This window comes from Rhineura floridana, chromosome 2, assembly GCF_030035675.1.
Source record: "Rhineura floridana isolate rRhiFlo1 chromosome 2, rRhiFlo1.hap2, whole genome shotgun sequence".
NCBI classification, from domain to species: Eukaryota; Metazoa; Chordata; class Lepidosauria; order Squamata; family Rhineuridae; genus Rhineura; species Rhineura floridana.
Window position 1 is genome coordinate 208,020,861 of NC_084481.1, and position 26,089 is coordinate 208,046,949.

At 41.1% G+C, this 26,089-nt stretch overlaps 1 protein-coding gene across 1 annotated transcript in view; it reads left to right on the forward strand.

The window, feature by feature from the left end:
* Positions 1 to 10,071: 10,071 nt before the first annotated feature.
* The window catches only part of CCDC197 (coiled-coil domain containing 197), a 47,938-nt gene continuing 31,920 nt past the window's right edge, over positions 10,072 to 26,089 (forward strand). Inside the window, exons 1-2 of the mRNA XM_061612816.1 lie at positions 10,072 to 10,249; positions 25,911 to 25,953. Coding sequence (XP_061468800.1) covers positions 10,149 to 10,249; positions 25,911 to 25,953 — 144 coding nt within the window. The 5' untranslated portion in view covers positions 10,072 to 10,148. The remainder of the gene's footprint in view (positions 10,250 to 25,910; positions 25,954 to 26,089) is intronic.

Below are 26,089 nucleotides of genomic sequence, written 5' to 3' on the forward strand. Positions count from 1 at the left end.
CAAATATGGCGACCTCCTGGGAACCACATATGCCACCTTTTAGACATTATTAAGCAATGGTACAGGGAGAGTAGAGGTCCAAAACTTCGGGAACATCCACATTATACATTTAAAGCACTCTTATACTACTTTAAAAGTCATGATTTTCCCCTAAAGAATGCTGGGAACTGTAGCTTGTTTAGTATGCTGAGAGTTGTTAGGAGACCTCTAGTCCGTTCAAAGTGCTACAGTTGTCAGAGTTCCCTGGGAAAAGGGATTGATTGTTAAGACATTCTGGCAACTGTAGCTCTGTGAGTGGAACAGGGTCTCCTAACAACTCTCAGCATCCTTAACAAGCTACAGTTCCTAGCATTCTTTGGAGGAAGCCATGACTTTTTTTACAGTGATATGATAGTGATTTAAATGTATAGTGCAGATGTAGCCTAGGTTTCTCAAACTCAGCCTAAGTTACAAAACCAAAACAATAATTATTATATTATCCCACTTTTTAGGGCAAGTTCTCGCAACTTACAATAAAAGTGTTAAAAACAAAACAATGGAGCAAACCTAATAGAACAACAGATTAAAAACATATATAACGAGCCAGCAATAAGATAATAAAAAGTCTTTAGAGACCCCTAATGGGCCACAAGAAAGGGCCCCCCAAGTGGAGTTCTTGGGGGAAGAGGGCATGGAGAGAGAATTCTGCAAGTACGGGGACACCACTGAAAAGTCCCTATCCTTAGTACCCACCAGCCTGATTGACCTTAGTGACAGGCCAGACCGCAAGGCCTCTGGAGCTTATCTAAGGGCCCAGATGGTCTCACATAGTCTCATATGGATGTGCAGAGAGTTCTTCAAATAATTCTGTGATGGTCCTGTAAATTTTCAAAGCATTGCTTACCTTGTTTACCTTTCTGGAATACATAGCATTTAGGGCCAGTTTTCCCTCTCCAAAAGCACGTGGAAGTCAACTGAACATATCAAGCAGTTTGCTTATCTGGAGATTATTCATGCAAGTGACAGCTGCTGCTGTTGCCAGGAATGCTAGTCAGGGGTATGAAGATTCTCCATGTCATGCCAGTGTTTTTTGTACATATCATTGTATAATTTATTTGCTTTTATAGAAGCTGGTGAGCAGGACCACAAACATTTTTAATTCAACCCCAGAAGTACATGAGGACCCCATTCAGAAGGCCAGGTTCCACATGTAACATTCTTGCTATAATTTTTGTTATTTATTAAATGTACATGACTGATCGTCATCAGTTTTCTCTGGGTGCCTTTACAGAGCAAAAAAAAGCAAAACAAAATACAACACAATATTAAAAATGCAACTTGTAATGATTAAACTGGCTGTTAGTTCTTTAATTTTTGTTTTCAAGGAATCAAACCTTCCCATGCCACGATCTTGTTTTGAAAAACTGGCATTTATTCATTTGTCCTGTATCCCTCCTGAGAAGCTAAATTTAGCACAAGTGTCTGGACAAAATGTCAGATGACACGAGAGGATATCTGTTGCACAACATACCATAAGAGTGTGTAGCAAGTTAAAAATAACCATATTCTTGCCAATTGTTGCAGACTCCTGGATTCTGTTGAATAGTGTGATAAACAAACTGTACAGCAATCGTAGATTTGATGAGCTTGGGATATTTAAAATGCACTCCAAGCATCTAGTACAGATAATTTTCAGCAATTTTAAATAAAGGAAGACAAAAATACTTATTGCCCTAATCATGCTAACAGAAGAAAAATGTGGGGAAATGATAAATTGATAGCTTGAATGAGAGAGAAGCTATTATATAGCCACTGTGTGTGTGTGCACACACACACTTAAGTATTTTTTCAAGCAAGAGACAATAGCCAAGGTTTTGAACTACACAAATCCTAAGATCACCAGTGGAAAAAAATATCTCCCAACCTTCACAAATGTATCTTTATCTATTTCAAAATAGTGGAACATATAATAAGGCCTTTTCAGTGGTGGCATCCTATCTTCGGAATGTCCTCCCCTGGAGGCCTTGCCAGGTGGAAACCTTGATAAGTTTTCAGTGCCAATAAAAAGTTATTTACCTAACTTTTTTAGATTTTCTGTTTTAAGCCAGTGATTTAACAGAGAATGACACTATTTTAAATACCATTGTCTTCTATTCTGCTGTTTTATTTACCTCATTTGGACATAAATAAGCCATTGTGAGCTTGGGCTCTTGAGCTTCCCCGCCAGCATGGCTAGAGCAGGCATTTTGGTTTTCACTTGCTTTTTAACTTAACCGCTGTGTTGTCCAAACAGTGGTTAATCTTAAGTATAGTTAGTGGAAACAAGCCAACTTCAAACCATATTTTATGGAGCTAGCTTGTTATAACAAACCATAATTAAGATTAGCCACAGTTTAAAGTTTGGTTGACATACTAAAATGAGGTTAATGTTTGAAGACTGTTTTTATGATGTTTTAAAGTGCTTTTAGTGCTTTCGTTTGCCGCCCTGGGCTCCTACTGGGAGGAACGGTGGGATATAAATCTAATAAATAAATAAAGAAAATCTAAACCCGAATTTGCCATTCCAGAGGTGGTTTCGATTATTTTATTTATTTATGTGCTTATTTATATCCCAACTTTATTTCATCAAGAAATCAAAGGCAGCATATACATGTGGTTCCCAGGTGGTCTCCCCAGAGCTTGGAAGATTACTTTTAAAAAGTAATAAATTACAGTTACAATTACTTGGCCAAAAAAGTAGTAATTACCATTACAATTACAATTGCTCTGAAAGTAACTGATTACTTTACTTTTTCTCAAAAGTAATCACTACAATTACATTTCAGTTACTTTTTTTAAAAAAAAACTCCTACAAGGTGCTGGCCTTGGCTGCTGCACATCTAAGAAGCCTAAAACAATATTAAAAATAAACACACACACAGGGGGTAGTAGAATAAAAAAAATTATCCATAAGATTAACATAATGGCATAACAGAATCTCACATCCCCCCAAGCAATGAAGATACCCCAACTCTTGAAATCAAATTTTACACTTGAAATGCTTTTATAATATGTTTCTGTTATGTCTCAAAAGAACAAGATGCTCAAAGAGCATGTCAGACAAGGAATGTCTTTTTACAGTCATTACGTTGCCACCAGTACTAAACAGGCGTTCTACTGTGGCGCTTGAAGGCATGCCTGTGTTGTGCTGCAAAAAACACAGCAGCACACGTGGAAAGCCATGGAGTGATGACACTTCCCTGCTGGGAGACCTCAGCTACCTCACCAGTTCCTCCTCAGCAGTGTCCACTGCTGACTTCTTGCCCTGGGGCAGAAAGTTAAAGAAGTCATCTGCTAAGTCATCTCCTTCCTGGTCTTTATCTGAAGACTGATCACTGTCCTCATTAAGTACACCCATCTTTATAACCCTGCCTGGGCCAGTCTAACCTACTATCTCACAAGGTTGTTGTGAGAACAAAATGAGACTAGGGTTCAAATCCCCACATAGCTATGAAGCTCACTGAGTGACCTTGGGCCAGTCACTGCCTCTCAGCCTCATGAAAACCCTATTCATAGGGTCACCATAAGTTGGAATCAACTTGAAGGCGGTACATATATTTTTTATTTTGAATATGATGATTATGATAATAAATATGCAGCATTTCAAATTAATTCTGTATGAGAAGCATTCCATGCCAAGCTTGGAAAACCAAGGATGAGGTATAAAATGTAGACAAGAATACTTTTGACAAAATGCCATTTATCTTTTATCTTTTATATTTTATATATATGAGCCTGGGTAGGGAACATTTAATCTAGCCTACTTGCTTTCAGCAAGAAGGGTTAAGTGCCTTCAGGCTAGGGCAGTCACCAGAAGGCCACAGCAGAGACAAAGGAGCCTAGTGTTGTGGAGATGTTAGATGGGAGCTTTGGGGAGTAAAGATGGAGGCTCCTGAAGGCTGCAATTCTAAACACACTTACCAAGGGATTAAGCCCCATAGAACTCAACAGGACTGACTTCTAAGTAGATATAGTTTGGACTGTGCTGTTGGTAAACCTTGACTAGGGTTCTTCTGCAAAGACATCTATATCCAAGCAGGGTTGGCAACCCCCTGCCTGGAATACCCTGCCCTTATCTTTTAATGTGGCTGCTCCAAATGTTTTTACAGATTTGACCCTTTACTTCAGAAAGAGGTCTGAAAAATGAGTAAGAGTAAGAAGTATCTTTTAAAATTGTTCTTTTCAATTCACTCTTGAATGAACATCATACCTAGGGCAGATCCACACCATTCCTTTAAAGCACATTCAACACCCATTTGAAGCACATGAATCCCACCACAGAATCATGGGAACTGCAGTTTGTTAAGAGTGGTGAGAACTATAACTGTGAGGGGGAAATGACACTTCCCAGAATTCTTTAGGGGAAGTCATGCGCTTTAAATGCGAGTCGGATATGCTTTACACATATTGTGTGAATCCGCTTAATAAATTTTGCCTGCATGTAAATTGTTTTAATTAATTTTTCAAAATGGAAATAAGCTATAAAGTGTAGTGGGTGACCATGGGCTACTCACCATTTCTCAGCCTATCTGCCCCTCAGGATGAAAACAATGGAGAACCATGACTACCCCAAGGCATACTTAAAATGTAAAGGAAGTATTGTACAACCATAGTATGCAATTGGATACTTATAGGGACACAGCATGACAAAACTGGGTGGAAGTAATGAGTGGGGTACCACAGGGCTTGGTCCTGGGCCCAGTGCTCTTCAACATTTTTATTAACTACTTGGATGAGGAGGTACAGAGCATGCTTATCAAATTTGCAGATGATACAAAATTGGGGGGCATAGCTAATACCGTGGAAGACAGAAAGAAAATTCAAAGGGACCTTGATAGGCTGGAGCATTGGGCTGAAAACAACAGAATGAAATTCAACAGGGATAAATGCAAAGTTCTACACTTAGGAAAAAGAAACCAAATGCACAGTTATAAGATGGGGGATACTTGGCTCAGCAGTACGACATGCAAGAAGGATCTTGGAATTGTTGTTGATCACAACTGAATATGAGCCAACAGTGTGATGTGGCTGCAAAAAAGGCAAATGCTATATCAGGCTGCATTAACAGAAGCATAGTTTCCAAATCATGTGAAGTATTAGTTCCCCTCTATTCAGCACTGGTTAGGCCTCATCTTGAGTGCTGTGTCCAGTTCTGGTCTCTGCACTTCAAGAAGGATGCAGACAAACTGGAACAGGTTCAAAAGAGGGCAACAAGGATGATCAGGGGACTGGAAACAACGCCCTATGAGGAGAGACTGAAGGAACTGGGCATATTTAACCTGGAGAAGAGAAGACTGAGGGGATATATGATAGCACTGTTCAAGTACTTGAAAGGTTGCCACACAGAGGAGGGCCGGGATCTCTTCTCGATGATCCCAGATTTCGACTGGACATCAGGAAAAGCTTCCTAACTGTTAGAGCCATACAACAATGGAACTAATTACTAGAGAGGTAGTGGGATCTCCGACACTGGAGGCATTCAAGAAGCAGCTGGACAGCCATCTGTCGGGAATGCTTTGATTTGGATCCCTGCATTGAGCAGGGGGTTGGACTTGATGGCCTTATAGGCCCCTTCCAACTCTACTATTCTATGATTCTATGAAAATATTTATATAAGCATGACTATCAAATATGTTTATTTATATAACCTGTAAAGATATTTATAGTGCAATCCTATGTTTGTTTACTCAGAAGCAAGTCCCAATGTATTCAATGGGGCTTACTCAACCAGGGAAAACTGCAGCCTCAAATGATAAGGAACTTGTTCTTTTAACAAGTCCTTTAAGTTGAGACCTTATCCCAGTCTGCGTCTGTGTTGAAATTGCTTTTTAATATGTTTTTAAACTTTTTCTTTTAATATATGTTTTGTTTTAATATATTTTAAAGTCTGTTTTTATGATTTTTAAAGTGTTTTTAGTGCTTTTGTTTGCTGCCCTGGGCTCCTACTGGGAGGAAGGGTGGGATATAAATCAAATAATAAAAATAAATAAATAAATAAACTTCATTCATTTTTTTAAAAAATGAGTATTTGTTTCCTACATAATAAAAACTGTGATAAACCCTGCCTAATTTCTTTAAAAATAGGGTTGGAGGGAGAGAGATTTACAACACAAACACAAGTCTGCACTATGTTTACTCACAAGTCCCATTAATTTACAGCACAATTCTAACCATGTCTACTCAAAAGCAAGTCCTGATGGAGTTCAATGGGGTTTACTCCAGGTACATGCTTTACTCCCAGAAATGGCTTTACTCCCAGAAAAGCAGATATTGGATTAAATACTTTCATATTTCATAGCCCAGGGTCTGACTCTTGGACAGAAGAGGAAAAAAAACATTAAGCCATATTACTTACACAAACTGCAAAAAACTCAAAGCCACCATATTCTGACATTCAGCCTAGGCATGCCTGGATCAACAAGTCACAACTCTGGCGTCATTGGCTTCAATCATGAAAGGGCGGGGTTACAGCCAGAGCTTTGAAAAGTTACTTTTTTAAACTACAACTCCCATCAGCCACAGCCAGCATGGCCACTGGATTGGGCTGATGGGAGTTGTAGCTAGAGCATGGATCTGTTTAAAAAAAAGTAGTGCGGGGGGTGACATTTTGGTGTATTTCTCGGGAATTAGACCACCTAGAAACTTACTTTTTTAAAAAAATTGAAGCTGAGAGTCCGGAGAGTAAGGGGTGGTAGTCAGAGAGCCGGAGCCCCCCCCCGAAAACCAGAGACTCCAGCCAAAAACACACACACCGGGGCACACACACACACACACACAAATCATCGTCACTCACCTCCACAGCTCTTCGCCATTCTGCTGCTGCCTTCCTTGCCCTGGCTTTTTCCTCCGGCGTCCATTTTTTCCTCTCAGAGTCAGACGGTAGCAGGCCCTGCCTATTCACCTCTTCCCTCGTGCCTCCTAACACAGATCACGAGGGAAGAGAGAGTCTGCGCAGAGGTCCAATCAGTGTGAGGCACATGTCTTGTGTTAACCAATCACAGCCAGGAGCTGACTTCCCCTTGTTCCCGCCCCCAAGTAACGTCCAACCTAACGTGGAAACGTTAAAGTTGCAGCTGAAAAGTAGGGAAATTACTAGTCGTTCCTTTACTTACCAAATGTAATGGAATTACCCACTCGTTATTTAAAATTATAACTAATTACAAGTAACTCGTTAAAAATAACGAGTTACTTCCAACCTCTGGGTCTCCCATCCAGGCATTGACCAGACAAAGGCCTGCTTAGCTTCAGCATGATAGTGGCCTCATGTGCTTTCAGACCATACCCTGGGTCCCTCCACCTGCCCAAATGGCAGAAGGACAGCAGCTATGGCAGCAGTATCCCTGCTGGCAGCAGCCAGTACAGCATTTTGGGGGGAGGGGCAGAGCTGGGGTGGCACAGGATCTATTGGATCCTGAGCTAGCCCTGCTACCATCACGTGATGGCAATGGGCCTGATCCAGGTCTCTGTGTTGTGCCAGTTTTGAAGCTGATATAGTGAGGCCCTAGCTGATGTGAGCACCAAGGCTGTAGATGTGGCTATCCAGCTCCATTAAGCCCTGCTGCTGCTGGCTGAAGGCTCTGGATTATGACCTTCTTTCCTTTGCGAATAGCAACAATGGGGCAGCCAGGATACTTTTGTATGTGACAGTTAGTGGAGACTGGTGGCTCCTATGTCAGCGGGGCAGTGAGTCCACTCTGGGTTTTCATCTGAACTTGCAAGGTGCTGTCCAAGGTGCTCACCAGTACAAAATATCAGCATCTCTTTTTTGTTATTGTTGCCCATGGCAGACATTTTGGCATTTTTCTCAAGATATGAGTACCAGCGCTTTTTTTTAACCAAAAAAAGCACTGGGGCCATCCAATGGCAATTGGGACTATGGGAGGGGCAAAAGAATTAAAAACACTCCTCCCCACATGCCACAGCCTCAGTCTTGCTCCCTTGTTTATTCATACCCTAGTCTTCTCCCTGGAGGGCACTCAGGGTAACTTCATGACATTAGAAATACTGAGCAGAAAATTACATATAGCAATGGTTACATATACATATCATATACACAGCCACCTCCCTCCCCCAGCTCTGACTCTGCAGACATTTGCAGGTGTTAATGTTCCATCACCACACAAACACCTGCTGATTTTTGTAGATCAGCTGTCATCAAAGTCCCAGAAAAAGGGCAGGCTTTGTTGATGTGGCTCCAGATCAGTTGGTAACCCTATCCTGAAAAACGTAGTCTGTCTGAAACATTGGCGGCTTCCACACCGGGCTTTTACTGTAGAATAGCCACACTTTGTTGATTTACTTTTTATAGGGTATCTCCATAATATCATGAACAAAACATCCTACTTCCATGTTTTACCTGTTCATCTTCCTTTTTTTCTCCAGAGCTCAGGAAATTTGGCTTTTAAAAACACAATGGAACAACTGCACAAATTCCCTAGATACTAATGACCCAGTGCACAACTGTTCAGTGGATTATTTGGCCAGTTATGACCTATATAAATTGCTCTAACCATTTCCTTCTCTATGGTCCATCTCTCCTTTCTAGGAATACCACTCTATCACTTTAATGGTAGCCCTTCTCTTTAGATCTATTTCTTTGTTTCTCCACCACCAGCAGCAGCATCAAATTGCAGCAGAAGTGTGGGGAGAAGGTAATCATGATTGGGAGTGTTGCGAGTGGGGCAGAGAAATTTAACCATTTCTTCCATGGTTCAAATGAAACTCCCCCACCCCAACATTTGAGGCTGGGGGAAAGGAGCTACCTATCTGACTACAGATAGTTATTTGCATTTCAGAAGTCTGGAAGCCAAATTGTTATTCAACATGCAGCTTAAAGCAGAATGGAGCGCTGCTATATCATCCATGTCTGGAAGCACCCAGAGGATATGTCTGACCCCATCTATACATTTAAAGCATGATTATACCACTTTAAACAGCCATGGCTTTCCCCAACGAATGTTGGGAACTGTAGTTGGTAAAGGGTGCTGAGTGTTGTTAGGAGACCCCTACTCCCCTCACATAGCTACAGTTTCCAGAGTGGTTTAACAATCAATCCCTCTTCCCAGGGAACTCTGGGAATTGTAGCTCCGTGGAGGGAACAGGAGTATCCTCACAACTCTAAACACCCTTAACAAGCTACATTTCCCAACATTCTTTGGGGGAAGCCATGACTGTTTAGAATGGTAAAATACTGCTTTAAATGTATAGTACAGATGGGCCTATGAATGAAAGAGAGAGTGTGAGTGTAATTTCTCTAAAAGATGCAGCCATGCCTTTATATAGAGGTGGTGAAACCTATACAAAATAAAAAGTGGAGGGGAGGCCCCAGATGATGCATCCTCCTTTCAAACCATTTTAATACAATACTTGCTTAGGAACACGGGAAGCTGCCTCATACCAGATAAGGCTACTTGTTGATTAGCCCACTAGCATGACTGGCAGTGAATCTCCACAGCCTCAGACTGAGATTTCTCTCCTCTTTTGCAATCTGAACCTTTTAACTGGAGATATCAGGTAATGAAGCAGGGACTACCTGCATGCAAAACATGTGCTGTAACCACTTAACTGTAGTCCCTCAGGCTATTCCTACTGGAGTATTAAATATTCCCAAGTCTGCTTTTTTTTTTTTAAGATCACCTGTTCTAGGCACCGTTTCACACTACGGAAACAAAGATATCTTCATCCAAGTGCACTCTAGCTGCTGTAATGTTTGTGCTGTTTTGTGTATAGCTATGCTGCAGAGAAATGCAAAGGCAACTCTCCTTAGGCACTCAAGGCCTTGATCCACACTCTGTGTGCTGGGAGTTGCTAGGGGAACACAGGAAGGATCTGACAGCAGGATGGTAACTGTAGCAACCCAGAAAGCTCACCTCCCACATTGAACCCTGCGCTTCCAGCTTTGCAACTAGATCTGGGTGTGCTGCTCACCCACATATGTCTTTGTAATGCAGCTAAAGCAACACAGTTGTGCTCCTTTGGTTGTGCTGAGAGAAGCTTTAAAAAAACAAAACAAACCAGACACATCTTCCCTTCCTCATTTCCAAGGGTGGCGTGGAATTGCTGCACAGGATTTTTTGTGCAGGTAGAAAAAAAAGTTTTTCCACCCCTCAGACCTTCATTCCTAAAGAAGCATGGCTGCTCTGATGATGATAAGGGATAATGATCCCCAATACTTTCTGCAAGCTGAAGACAGGAGAAGAAATTTTTTTTTGACTCAGCTAGGAGAACACAGGTAAGGTGATCATAGCATGTGTGATGTATCACTTAAAACAGGGGCAGGGAAAATTTGTCAATCTGAAGGCCGCACTCTCTCATGGGAAGCCTTCTGGGGGCCACATGCTAGTGATCAGCAGGGCCATGAGATGCTGCTCATAGCCCCTTATACAGAAGGCTACATTCAAACCATGCAAAATAAGAGAAACATTTCTATACCTGCAGACATCTCTCCATCCAGGCAAGCCAGAGGCATGATCATTGTCATATAGAGCACTTTCAAGCCAGGCAAAAGCCTTTGAGGAGGGGGATAGTGGCCTGGTGAGGGATGTGGCTCAGCAGGGGGCGTGGCCTGGGCAGAATCCCGAGGGCTGGATAGAGAGGGCTGGAGGGTCACATTTGGCCCCTGGCTCTGAGGATCTCCACCAAGCTTACTCTGCTGTCCAGGTGTTAATGCGGATGGACAACATCAAAGCACCTCCTCTCCCTTCTTTGGGTTAATTTATCTTTAAACTGTACTAGCACCAGAGAGATCCTCAAAGGAAGGGTACCGCCAAAGAGAAGATTGTCCTCTGATAGCCCTTCAAATACAGGATGCTTTTGAATGGAGGAATGTCCTCTGTAAAGTAGGACACATGACCCCCTGATCGCGGGGAAGCTTCTAACGAGCACGGGGCTTTCATGCACAACCTTGTCCCCCTTCCCCCTTTAAACCCACATATGTTCACCAGAACACATGCCTAGGGCTAATGCAATTGCTGGAACCCACCAGGGCATGCTACTGATTTCTGTTCTTGTTACCCGGGCATACCTATTTTCCAGCAGGCTAGCTGCATTTTCATTGTTGGGCCCTCTTACCCAGGGAAATGATAATTTCTGCATTAGCACACAAAAGGTTTCCAATAGTACAACCCCCCCCTTCTTACTCAGATCACATCATTTGGTGGTGGAGTACAAACTGATCCCATCAAACTGCACAGAGCTGTGGCCAGAGATGGCATCACTGCTGCTGCTGCTTTCCACAGTGTTAAAAAGCCAAACCAACATTAATGTGGCATGCAAAACGGTTCCAACAGGCAGCCCCATATTTGAAGTTTGTATTGCACAGGGCAAATAAATTTTCATGCAAAAAAAAAAAAGTTGAAACACACAGTGGAATTTTCTAGCTGTTGACATAATTTAATCTACTCATGAGAAACTGGAGCAAAGACATTACAGAAAGCAGCAAACCATGCGGGCACTGAACTGGTAATAATCATAGGGAGGTCTGACTAACCCACATGGATCATCATTAACATACACGTAACTGGTGGAGACAGTTCTGAAAAGGCCAAGATGGATTTGAAGAACTATGTGCAGCTGCTACACAGGGGCGTGTCTCTTTAGCTAACTGTCTGCAATAGGCCATTGGTCTGCCAGATAATGCTTTACAGTAGCCTTGACATATCTCTTTCTCCTAAACTTCAGCTGTAAGCGTGTTCAGGCTTGGTCTGGACATGTGAATGGTGAAATTGTGGGGAGGGGAAGGGCATGCAGGGTAGTCTCACCTGCAATGGCCTCACATTTGTGTCATGACCCTGTCCCTGAGCTTCTCCATGTTGTGTGGGGAAGGTCTACAGGGGGGTTCTACTGATGGTTGCTTAAATATCAGTAAACTGACTGGCGACCCTGATTTGTCAGGGTCCTTATTCACACTGAGAGTTCTACTGGCATTCTGAAATGGAAAATGTTCCATGGAAAAATAAAGCATTAGAGAAATTCCCAGCTCACATCACTGATGTGTAGAGATGAGCACTTCTGTCAGTTTCAGTTCTCTTTGTTTCTCATTTTTCCAGATGTAAATTCAGCCCTCTACATTTCTGCAACAAGCTGCATCTATATCTATATCCTCATGAAAATTAGTCAGTATTTTAGTACAAATTTCCCCTAATATACATGTTTGTATGCAATTTTGCCCAATACACACATTTTTGCAATGCAGTGTCCCCTAAAACAATGCATGTTTGTATGTTATTGTCACAAATATATTCATTTTTATGTACAGACTCTTCTAATATATGCATTTTTAAAAACATTGATTGGACAACTGCATTGCAAAATTTGGAGAATGTGAATTTTGACAGATGGCTGTGTTTTATTTCTCATATTTTTCCAGAAAGCACACATTAGATAGGTTTGCTTCTAAATGTAAACCGCCCAGAGAGCTTCAGCTATGGGGCAGTATATAAATGTAATAAATAAATAATATAAATGCAAACTGAATTGAAAGTCTCCTCCATTTCTTTTGCTGGATGGTTGGGCAGGGAAGATTGCTCTCACTTCCCACAATATGAAGGGGAGCAATCGGAGAACTTGAGAAATGATCCTCTGATGCAGGTCAGTGTTTATCTCCTTGCACTGAAGAGATTCCTTTAGCCGATTTCCTCACGTCACACTCTAGACAGAGCCATAAGAGCAGCACGCGTGCGTGTTTTTCAGCAACCCTACTTGCTGGAATGGAAAATGATCTCTTGTGGGGCACAGCTGCAGGATTAAAGTATGTGTAATTGCAACTTGGATTTACATTCCACTGTTGGTTACTCACACTAGGACCTTGATTTGCCATGGGATTATTTTCTAGCCACTTAATCTATCCATTAAGATGTGTTCGTTGCAAGTGCCTATTGAGATATCTGGCATGCTATATGGAATAGCCTGGTACCCTCCAGATACAGTATTTTAGACTCCAACTCCCATCAGCTCCAGTCAGCATAGCCAATGATCAGGAACAGAGATGTGAAGGTCTGGGGAAAAAAACCAGGAAAATGGGAGGGGGTTCCTCCCTTTTTAACCCTCCTTTCCTCCCAATTTTTCCAGTTTTTTTTCCTGAGCCTTTGCATCTCAAATCAGGAATGATGGAAACTGTAGTAAAACATCTGGAAGACACCAGAGTGGGGGACGCTGATGTCAGGTTTAGTCCCTGAAAGGGGTCTTGCATCATTAAGGATAAATTAATAACAGCAAATTGGTATTTGCCCTATGCAGACAGACTCTGAGGGCATATTCTAAGTTAACCTTTAAAACCGATTGTTTCCTAAAATTCTTTAAACAAAAAAATTAACAAAGCTATCCACACAAAATTTGGCTTTAACATGGAAATGTTAATACACAAACTTTTTTAGATTGCAGCTGTTACCAACCTGGTGCCCTCCAGAAATTCTGGATTACAACTCCCATCAGCCCCAGCCAGCATGTGCAATCCAGAGGCACTTCCATTATATAGTTTCCACTGTATGCTGAAGATGTACCTCTTTATCTTGACCTTTGACACCTGAGATATGTGTTTTAAGACCTACCTTATTCCAGTGACTGTAATTTACTTTAACTGCTTTTAATATTGAATTTTAGATTGTTTTGTCCCATCTGCTAGTGAAGGGCAGGTAATAATAATAATAATAATAACAACAATAATAATTTCTTCCACCAATAAGGTGGGAGGTAATGAAGCTGTGACTTCTCCTACTCATCCTTTAGCAAGCAGGATTCCTAACTTGTGACAAAGTCGGAGGCAGCCCTGTAGCCAGGGTGGGGCAAATGGGTGCACACCCCTATTTATTTATATATTTAAAATATTTCTATCCCGCCCTTCTACCCTATAATAGAGCACTCAGGGCACCTTACAATAAAATCGAGCCTGTACATAATAAAATTGTACACAATAAAAATCACAAAAACATTAAAGTAAATTAAAATACATAAAATGCAATTAAAATAATAAAATAATATATATGCATATACACACACATACACACATATATGGAGTGGTACTGAAGGGACTACTGAGGTAAAAATTAACATAGACCCGTGCTTCTTCCCCCGCCCCTCAGATTTTTTTAGTTTTTTGAAAAACATCTTTTAATTTATGACATGGCATACCATGACAGTCTTCATTTAAAGAATGATAGCTTGTTTTAAGGAAGGAGCAATTTAAGAATAGGACCCTCTGAAAAATTCAGTGAACAAGGCAGGGCAAGTGTGCAAGAAAAACCTCATCTGGAAGTCCCCAGAAGTCTGCTCATTCAAGACCTTTGCTGACTGAGGGTGGATTTTTCATGATCACAATCACCCTAGAATTATGTAAGCCATCCTTAGGGGGGGGGAAAGCCTGTAAAGTAACATGACCCTTGAAGAGTTTAATATTAGAATGTTGTATTATGGGCTAGAATTAGACTCCACCCCTTGGACTTTGCTCTGCTTTTCTATTTCAATTTCAATTGTATTCTCTACCCAGTCAGCAGTTTGCCTTCAGTAAGAAGTAAGAGTTTGTTTATTCTGCAGTTATTATGATGAGTAGACCAAGATTGGGAGCTTACTGCTAAAAAGTGAAATAAAGAGATAACCTAAAGTTATCTAAAAAAAAAATCTACCCTAAGCTACCCTTTCCTCTTTTAAAGCACTCACTATACTCAAAATCATAGTGGCTATTTTTTCTTCTTGTTCTTGAGTACTTGATGGCGAAGGACAAAAACAGCCCTACAGGAATAGAAACACTGCTGTGCTCACTACAGTGAGGTGCTGGTTAGCCACCCAGGTTGCAAATATTTTGGCAAAAACAGTAAAAGACAGGTATTTAAAAATATTCAAAATAATAAAACCAACAATGAGTTAAAATAGATAAAAAATAATAGCTTCTACATGCCTGGGTAGGCTTGCCTAAACAAAAATATTTTTAGAAGGTGCCAGAAAGTGTACAATGAAGGCACCTGCCAATGTCAATAGGTAGGGAGTTCCAAAGCGTAGGTGCTGGTGCACTAAAGGATTGGTTTCTTACAAGAGCAGAACAAGTACTATGTGGCACCCATAACATGGAAAGCACAGCTTGAACTTGGCCTGGTAGCAAATCAGCAACCAATGCAGATTTCAGAGCAGAGGTATTATGTGCTGATAGGGTCTCACTCATGTCAGCAATTGTGCCATAGCATTCTGTACTAACTTCAGCCCCCGGGTCAGGTTCTGCTGCAGGGAGATTTCTGTGACCTTGGCTGACTAGCTGCCAAGATGTTTTTAGTTTTGGTTAGGAATCCTGACTGGTTGTGAGATTCTTAGTTTTCTGCCTCACTCATAGGAATCTTGCTGTGGTTGGTATGGTATTGCATTTAAGAAATCATCACTGTCTTTTCTTTTTCTATTTGCATTTCATTTACTTTTATCCTCACTCCCTTTCATCCACAGAAACAACAACAATGGTTCCATGTGCTCCATTCAACCTTCTTAAACCCACTGATGATGCACTTTGTTGTTTGTTTCTTGTCCTGTAGTGGTAAAAGAGAATTCACATACTGGGCAGCATGGCTGCAATTGTTGTTGTTCCCAAGCTGCTGCCTATGAGTGTAGACCAAATCATGTGTGCGTTCTCTCTGTCAATTATATTCACTGGAATTGGGTTGGCTGATGAAGTGAGTCTATAGCAGCCCACAGGGGAGACTGAAAAGGGTAGAGAATTTTCTTACTCATTTCTCAGACCTCTTTCTGAAGTGAAGGGTCAAATCTGTAAAGAAATTTGGAGCAGCCATGATAAAAGGTAGGGGCAGGGCATTCCAGGCAGGGGATCTTCAACCCTGCTTGGATATGGATATCTTTGCAGAGGATCCCTAGTCAAGCTTTACCAACAACACAATCCAAACCATATCTACAGTCCTCTTGAGTTCTATGGGGCTTAGTCCCTTAGTAAGTATGTTTAGAATTGCAGTCTTCAAGGGCATCCATCTTTACTCCTGAGTGCTTCCATCTCCACAACACTAGGCTCCTTTCTTCCTACAATGGCCTTCTGGTGACTGGCCTGGCCTGAGGGCACTTAAACCCTTTTTGCCAGAAGCGAGCTGGCTAGATTAAATGTTCCCTACCCTGGCTCCGTCTTTTAGCTAAGATTTCTATCTTAATTTCCAGTCAGAGAAATGTTTTTGTATGAACTGTAAGCCCCAAGCAACTGTGGTAGATGCTTAATGTATCATGCTTAATGACATCACTTGGACCCACCCTGTGATGTCACTCAAGCCCCCATGATGTCACTTGGACCCACCCCATGACATCACTCGGGCCTGCCCCCCAAATCTCAGGGTTTGGGATGCTTCTGACCTGGCAACCCTATTTTCAACCCTGTTTTAATTTTAAAAAGGGTTTAAAAATGATTGGGAAGGGCATTTTTTTTTTTTTTTTTTAAAATGATTGGGAAGGGGACTTCCGGGAAGGGTGACTTAGCCTGTGCCTGCTTTTGAGACGGGCTCCTGCCTCAAAAGAAGCTTATTCAGATATATCAGTCAGATTTTTTTTTTTTTTGACTGATTAAACTTCTCCCGGGTAGGGAGAAACGAAGAGATTAACCTCAAAGCCTATTTTTGTTGGGACGACCAGATCTCATTAATTTATGGGACGAGGTCCAGCCGACGAAGGTGGGACGGATTTTCAACAACAAGCTCTATCTGATAAAGCGAACGTTCATCTTATCTTCTAAGAGAGAACGCACTAACAGGCAAGCACCCTTCTTTCTATATTTTTCTTTTACTTGACTTAAATTGTTGCTGTTTAAAAGAGATTTGCCAGATTGATCGGTTTTTGACATCTCACTGGGGAGCCATAACTTCTCTCTGCTACTCACTAATTAATAGCTTATCTCTGTTTTTGTTGCAAAAAGCTGTCCTGGATTTGCATTCTAAAGATATACACAGAAGAGGGATTTCTATTCCAGATTTTTATTTTGAAGAATATTATATTGTCTGAGACTACTCTCTTTTTGGTCTATTTTATTTTGACGAATCTGTTTCCTGACGACCGCCATTAATTGTTTCGATCCTGGGAACTGCATTTTGTTTACTTAAGCATGGAGAGATAAGGCTGTCTGCTCTGTTTATACTGTGATGTCACCAAGTTTGGAGTATTAACCCAATTGTTGCTGAAATAAGAAGTGGTTTTCCTATATTTTTCTTTTAAAATGGCAATTAAGAAAGTGGCTGAGAATCTGGAAATAACTATGTTTCAGAAAATAATGGATGAGATTGAGATAACGAAACAAAACCTGCGACAGGGTTGTAAGGAGCTGAAAATTGAATTGAGTAAAATGAAGCAGGAGATTAAAGATATAGGGGTCCCTGTGAGAGAGGTGACCCTGGAAGGGGTCCCTGTGAGAGAGGAGACCCCGGAGATTGGAACAAACGTGGAACAGGAAAAAGATTTGGAGTCTATGGACTTTAGAAACAAAATCTATTGTTTGGAGACACAGGAGATTAAAGACATAGGGGTCCTTGTGAGAGAGGAGACCCTGGAGACTGGAACAGGGGTCCCTGTGAGAGAGGAGACCCTGGAGACTGGAACAGGGGTCCCTGTGAGAGAGGAGATCCCGGAGATTGGAACAAACGTGGAACAGGAACAAGATTTGGAGTCTATGGACTTTAGAAATAAAATCAATTGTTTGGAACTCAATGTTATCTCTGAAGAAATTAATGAAGATTCTAGAGATAAAGTTATCAATGGCATGGATAATCTTCTGGACTGGAATGATGTGATGGAGCCCAATATAGAGAAAATCTATGGAATTAACTGCAGCCATGTGACAATGGAAAAACTTTCAAGAGATGACCCAGTGTATTTTGAAAAAAAGAACAGAGATATGATTTTACAGCAGTATTTCAGCAACCTATTCAGAATGGATGGCAAGAAAATATTTGGGATAGAGGTAATTCCCATCAGACTCTTACTATATGACTATGGCTTTGACAGCAAGATTATTATGGAATACTGATAATGGAAGATTGGATACTGAAATTACTGGACTTAACAAGACTACTGAAGATGGAAGATGGAAAATGGAACTAATAGGGATAATAGAACAATGGCTACTGAAATTACTGAACCTAACAGATTCTGATGTGATGGATTAATTGAAATGTTTATTTTGACTATGGTTATGACAATAAGATTATCATAATTAGTAATGAGATGGATTAATCGATATGCTTATCTGGAAAAAAAAATTGATAGATATATTTCTTAAAGAATTGAAACCTCTCTTTGACTTTTTGTGGAAAGAATAAAGTAATGTTTATGAGATTTGATGATTAAGTAAGATAACTACTGGAGGAAAGTGATTTTATAATATGACTTAAGAGACAGGATTGTTATATATTATAGACTTATAACTGATTTGATCTTTGACAAATGGGAAGTCAATATTTTACTCTTTATTTTTTATTTTTGTTTTTTTTTTCTTTTTTTCTTTTTGTTTAACTATTTTTGATTTTGTTTTTTGTCTTTGAATGTTTTATGATTTCGTCTTGTATGTTTTATGAAAATCTGAATAAAAATTATTGAAAAAAAAAATGATTGGGAAGGGGTGAGGAAAGGAGACGCTGCATTTCCTCTCCCTCTCCCCATTGAGAGCAGACAGGTAGCGCAGTACTGATCATTGCTTCTTTGCGAGCAGCCTCTCTGCATGCAGGGAAGCCAACCACAAATGAACAGTGACTGGCACCTCCAGGATGAATCCTCTGGATTGTCAGCTGATCAGTGGGAGGATTGCGGGTTGCTGCCCCTTTGTGAGCAGCTTCTCTGCATGTAGGGAAGCTACCCATGAAGAAGCAGTGAACAGCACTGCACAGGATGAGTCCTCCCACTTGCAAGCTGATAAGCAAGAGGATTCCCTCCTGCGGGGTGCTTCTTTGTGAGCAGCTTCCCTGCATGAAGGGAAGCCACTCACGAAGGGGACTTGGATACCGTGCAGAGTTTGAGGAGGCACTGTGGAAAGAGAGATGCCTCCTTTTCTTCTCCTGCAAAGAGTGCCTCCTTTTCCTGGTTTTGCCTTCTTCCCCTACATGCCTGCCTCTTCTTTCTGCCCCCTGATAGCTCTGGATCACTCTGGGCCACCCATCCTAACCCACAGAGATCTGGGGCTATGTAGGCCTGATTTGGCTCGCACCTCAGTCGAATACTGTGCATATCCCTACTACATATTATTTCAGTGGGATAAAGCAGGGGTAGGAAATCTGTGGCCTTTTAGATGTTGTTGGACCCTGATTCCCACCAGGTCCAGCCAACATGACCAATGGTCAGGAATAGGGATGGAGAGACCTGTCAATTTCAGTTCACTCTGGTTCTCATTTTATCCAATCAGAAATTCAGTTCTCCATATTTCTGCAGCAATTTGCCATTTTTTTAAAAAAAAATCCTCATAAAAATTATCCAGAATTTTAGTGCGAACTTCTCCTAATAAACACATTTTTGTAGGCAGTTTTGACTAATGTACACATTTTTGCAAACAATTTCTTGTTTCAGAAAGTGTGGATTTGATAGATTCAGCTTCAAATGCGAACTGAATTGAAATTCTTAGCCATCCCTAGTCAGAAATGATGGGAGTTAGAGTCCAACAACATCTGGAGGCCACAGGTTTGCCCCCCCCCAAAGTATTCCACTCTGTAATATATAGGACTGCAATATTTAGTCAATAATAGCACAATCCTATACATGTCTACTGAGCAGTTAGTACCGAGCTCAGTGGGGCTTACTCCATCCCAGGATAGGACTGGAGCTTTGAATCAGTTAGGTTAGTACAGGGGTGGGGAACCTTTGGCTCTCCACATGTTGCTGAACTTCAAATCCCATCAGCCTTAGCAAGAATGGGCAATGGACAGGGATGATGGGAGTTGTAGTTCAGCAACATCTGGAGGGCCCCGCCCTTGGATTAATCACTTGAAGACATATTGATTAACTATGCAGACCCCCCTAATTAATCAAACAGCAGACTCCTCAATATGGCTGTAACATTACACTTGTCATCTGCACTTTTATAGGGTTTTTATAAGTGACCTATAAAACTGCAGATGAGAAGTGCCATGTTAGAGCCATTTTCTGCTGCATAAGCAAGATTTTGGGATTCCTCTTCTAAGATGATGCCTGCTGTAACATACACATTCATCCAAAAAATTCAAAGGGTTGTATCCAACTAAGTCATGCTCAAGTAGATCCTTTGAAATCAGTGGGCTTAAGTTAGTCACATCGATTGATTCCAGTGGGTCTACTCTAAGCACCACTTAGCTGCATTCAACCCAGTGCAGAGTTTTCCCCCTTATGTAAATGTATGTATTATTTAATAAATTCCTTCACTGATTAATCAGTTAAAACATATATTAAATCCATTAACAGCCCAACTCTATGTGCCTTCTCCGACGTAAATCCAATGGGACTTATTCCCAGGTAACTGTGTATAGGATCACAGTCTGAGTTTTCTTTTAAATATGAATGTGTTCAAATATGAGTTATTGCTTGTCCTGCCATCAGTCCTGCATCCTCTCCTGCTGTGCTTGGACGACAACTATCAGCAGCTCATGGGAATTAGCAGGTTAGCAAAGATGGTTCTAATTCTGGAAAGTGGGTGGCAGCACCAGGGAAAGAAACTATCAGGCAATATTACAGTTGCTTTGTTTCTGTTCCTGCTGCATTCATGAATGCAGAGGTCTCACTTGGATCTGTGAGATGTGACCTTGCAGCCCTATGTCATTAGGGATACTATTCAGGAAGGAGCTGCTGCCCTTAATAATGAGGAAGGGCCAGAGCTCAGTGGTAGAGCATCTGCTTTGCATGCAAAAGGTCCCAGGTTCAATCCCCGGCATCTCCAGATAGGGCTGGGAGTAAATCTTGTCTAAAGTCCCAGAGAGCCGCTGCCAGTCAGTGTAGACAACACTCTGCTAGATGGACCAATGGTCTGACTCAGTATAAGGCAGCTTCCTAGGTTCCTAACTGCCTCTTTGTGTTGAAAGGGGGGGAAGTCTCCTGTAAACTTAACATGTTAAGGGATTTTCCCTGGACAGGAGGGTGTTCAAGGATGAAGCAAGGAGATGCCATAGTGATGGCATTGTGATGTCTCTTGCTATCTGCAGTCACTCCTAGATACTGCTGCTATTGCTACTGTGTCAGTCTCTAAATGTTACATATTTAGATCCTGGGACTTTAAGGAGCATGCAGTCATGCACAGGTGGGCAACCTTCAGCCTAGAGGCTGCATGCGGCCCCAACCTCATTTTATGCGGTCCCCAACACCTGCCACTATCCTATTCTGTCATCAGAATAACTTAGTTCCTGTTTACTTCCTCATTATTTTTCTTGGCTTTTTAAAGCTTTTCCCCCTCCACACACACACTTTCCATGTAGTTTCAGAATAATTTGAGGAGGCAGTATTGTAAATCAATTTGTTTCTACCACCACCCCACCCCTAGCTGTATGAGAAGAAATTGTTAGGATTTTGCTGTGTGTGTGTGTGTGTGTGAGAGAGAGAGAGAGAGAGAGAGAGAGTGTGTACAGCACACAAATTCAGAAAGGAATTACTTTCATTTGCTTTCCAAAATGGTGGTAATTTTTGTCTTCTGTACTTTGGGGGGAAAATCCTCTGCATCCTTATCTGAGAATAACCCCCCCCCCAAAAAAGAAAATCCAAGTGGGCTTTACTTCTAATCTAAGTAGACTTTTGTATGACAGGGAATTCTAATTGGAGATCGCCATGGTGAAAACTGAAGCAGGGCACTCTTTATTCTGGATTTGTTAATCCAAAATACTTTTGCCTCTGGGTTTGCCCATGATTGGGTCTGGCTCCATCCACTGTGGGCATGTGGCCCTCAAAAGATTACCCAGAGCAGAATATGGCCCTGAACAGAAAAAATGGTGCCCACCCCTGCAGTAATGAGGCTAGCCTTTTTTTCCCCAGCTTTGAACTCTGACCAAAGCCAAAATGTAAAGTTTAGATAAACTCAGGCCTATGTATTATATATTTCCAGATAGCAATTTTGTAAATAATCCCTACAGGAGACTGGAACATGCAACAAAGGAACTTGAGTGGTGGAGCCATCAAGTGGGTGCCTCATGTCAGAAGCCGCCAGCTTATTCAGGGTAGATTAGTTGGGATTCTGTGTGCTTCCAGCAGAAAAGTTGAGAAGGAAATGGCATCGCTCCAGAAAAGACATGGCAACTCTGCCAGATAGCCAGTCCCCCAACATCCATGCTAGTGACACTCCGCTCCCTGCCACACACAGAGCAGGCAGGCAAGGAGCCAATGCTCGCAGGGCAATGCCGGCTCCTCCCTGCTGTTGCCCTGCTTAACTACACACAAGGCATTACCTCAGGGACACAATAATGCTGCCACTATAAGACATAAGTCTGAGAAAGAAAGTAAAGGGATGCACTTGGGGATACAACTTAGGGGGAGGTGCTCCCTACCACATCCACACCAAACATTTATTCCACATTAAACAGCCATGGCTTCCCCCAAAGAATCCTGGGAAGTGTAGTTTGTGAAGGGTGCTGAGAGATCTAAAAGAGATGCCTATTCCCCTGACAGAGCTCCAATTGCCAGAGCGGTTTAACAATCAGCTCCTCTTCCCAGAGAATTCTGGGAATTGGAGCTCTGTGAGTGGAGCAACCGTCTCCTAACAACTCTCAGCACCCTTCACAAACTATACTTCCCAGGATTCTTTGAGGGAAGCCATGGCTATGGAATAAAAATCTGGTGTGGATGTGGCCCCAATCCTTGAGAATCAAGACCTGTGCCTATCTCCATAGTCCAAGAGCTTAGAAGATTACTTTTTAAAAGTAACAAATTACAGTTACAATTACATGGCCCAATAAAGTAGTAATTACCATTACAATTACAATTGCTCTGAAAGTAACTGATTACTTTTTCTCTCTTTTTTTTACAATAATTTTTATTCAAATTTTCATAAAACATACAAAACAAAATCATAAAACATTCAAAGACAAAAAACAAAACAAAACAAAAATGATTAAACAAAAAAAATAAAATGTTGACTTCCCATTTGTCGCAGATCAAATCAGTTATAGGTCTACAATATATAACAATCCTGTCTCTTAAATTATATTATAAAATCACTTTCCTCCAGTAGTTATCTTAATTAATCATCAAATCTCATAAACATTACTTTATTCTTTCCACAAAAAGTCAAAGAGAGGTTTCAATTCTTTAAGAAATATATCTATCAATTTTTCTCCAAATAAACATGTCGATTAATCCATCTCGTTAATAATAATAATAATCTTATTGTCATAACCATAGTCCAAATAAACATATCGATTAATCCATCTCATCAAAATCTGTTAGGTCCAATAATTTCAATAGCCATTATTCCATTATCCCTATTAATTCCATCTTCCATCTTCAATAGTCCTGTTAAGTCCAGTAATTTCAGTATCCAATCTTCCATTATCAGTATTCCATAATAATCTTGCTGTCATAGCCATAGTCATATAATAAGAGTCTGATGGGAATTTCCTCTATCCCAAATATTTTCTTGCCATCAATTCTGAATAAGTTGCTGAAATATTGTTGTAAAGTCATATCTCTGTTCTTCTTTTTTACAAAATGCACTGGCTCATCTCTTGAGAGTTTTTCCATTGTCACATGGCTGCAGTTAATTCCATAGATTTTCTCTATATCAAGCTCCATCACGTCATTCCAGTCCAGAAGATTATCCAAGCCATTGATAACTTTATCTCTAATATCTTCATTAATTTCTTCAGAGATAACGTTAAATTCCAAACAGTAGATTTTATTTCTAATATCCATAAACTCCAGATCTTTTTCCAATTCCACATTTGTTCCAATCTCCAGGGCTTGTATCTTCCCTTTATTTTTTCTTTTCTCATCTCTGATCTCATTCTCCTCTCTCACAGGATCCCCTATTTCTTTAAGCTCCTGCGTCATTTTGCTCAGTTCAATTTTCAGCTCCTTACTGCCCTGTCGCAGGGTTTGTTTCGTTATCTCAATCTCATCCATTATTTTCTGAAACATAATTACTTCCAGATTCTCAGCCACTTTCTTGATTGCCATTTTTAAAACCACGAAAACAAAACAAAACAAAAATAAAGAAGAACCACTTCTTATTTCAGCAACAATTGGGTTAATATTCCAGGCTTGATGACATCACAATATAAACAGAGCAGCCTGCCTTATCTCTCTATGTTCAAGAATACAAAACAAATTTAGTTCCCAGCATCAAAACAGTTAGTGGCGTCGTGAAGAAGCAGATTTGTCAAAATAAAATAGACCAAAAAGAGAATAGTCCCAGACAATATAATGTTCCTCGGAATAGAAATCCCTCTTCTGTTTATATCTTTAGAATGCACTTCCAGGACAGCTTTTTGCAATAGAAACAGAGATAAGCTGTTAATTTCGTGAATAACAGAGAAGAGTTATAGCTCACCCAGAAGTTCTTTAAAGCTGATTCATTTGACAAATCTCTTTTTGCTGCAACAATTTAAACCAAGTAAAAAAAATAATAGAAAGAAGGGTGCTTGCCTGTTAGTCCGTTTTCTCTTTGAAGAAAAGATAAACGTATCGCATTAATCAGATAGAGCTTGTTCGGAAGTCCGTCCGGCATTGCTGGCTGGACCTTTTCTCATAAATTAATGAAATCCAGTCCTCCCAACAAAAACAGGCTTTTGAGGTTGATCTCTACGTTTCTCCCTGCCTGGGAGAAATTTCATCAGTCAAAAAAAAAATGTTCTGACTGATTTATATCTGAATAAGCTTCTTTTGAGGCGGGAGCCCGTCTCAAAAGCAGGCACAAGCGAAGTCACCCTTCCCGGAAGTCACTGATTACTTTTTCTCAAAAGTAATCACTGCAATTACATTTCACTTACCTTTTTTAAAAAACGCTTACAGGGTGCTGGCCTTGGCTGCTGCACGTCTAAGTAGCCTAAAACAACATTAATAATCAACACACACGTACAGAGGTAGTAGAATTCTTTTTATCCATAAGATAGCAATGGTGGTCTCTCCGCTGGTAAGAGAGGTGGGGGGGAGGCAGAGGCCACTACGTCAAACCAAATGCAACCCCCCCCCTCAGCCAGCAAGCATAATCTCTCCCACTTAACCACCTCCCGGACCCTGCCCTGCCACCAACTAAGGGACACTCACCCAAGCAAACATTTCCCCCTGAGATGCAAAAAAGTTAAAATACTGCAAATGCAGCACAGTAGCCAGAGAGGGTGGTGGAGGCCACTTTGTGTGCTAAGTGCATCTTTCACCTCCACAGTTCTTTATCTCCATTCTGCTGTTGCTTCCTTCTCCTTTATCCATGTTCTTGCCCTCCAGCTCCTTTTTCCCTCCACTCCATTCTTCACCACCACCATCCATTTTTTTAAACAATTGTTTTCTCAACTCCACCCCATCTCACCCTCCACCTCCTCCCTCGTCACCGCCTACCCACCCACAGAGCATGAGGGAAGAGCAACGCAGCACAGAAGCCCAGTTTGAGGCACAGGATTTTCATCCACAAATCAGTGGAGCGGAAGACTTCCCCTGCTTACCCCGCCCAAGTAATGCCCAAAAGTAATGCTGGAAACATTACAATTACTCCAAAAAAGTAATAACAATTATTCCTCATTCTATTACAATCAAAATGGAAAGGAATTACCCACTTGTTCCTCAAAAAAGTAATAAATTACAAGTAATTTGTTACTTGTAACTAATTACTTCCAAGCTCTGCATAGTCCACCCCCTTCATCTGAATAGGCTCATCCTAGGCTCCTTTTCTTGGTCACACCAGAATGTGATGGAACTTTGGGAACTGTCTTTCATACACAGAGAGTCATTTCTAGAAGGTAGCAAGGGGCCCATGGCAGTAATTCTACCTTTTCTTTTTGCAGGGAAGACGAGAGTGATGTGCCTCAAATCCCCATCATGCGTGAGGTCAGTTGCCCTTTTTATGCCTTGTCATTCTCTTTCTCAGATAAGAGTGCCCGGTTAAATATAGGACCAGGCTTCTGTGTCTGTATTAGGTGTACAGAATGTAGAATTTTGGCAGTTCCAGCTTCCCCAATAATAA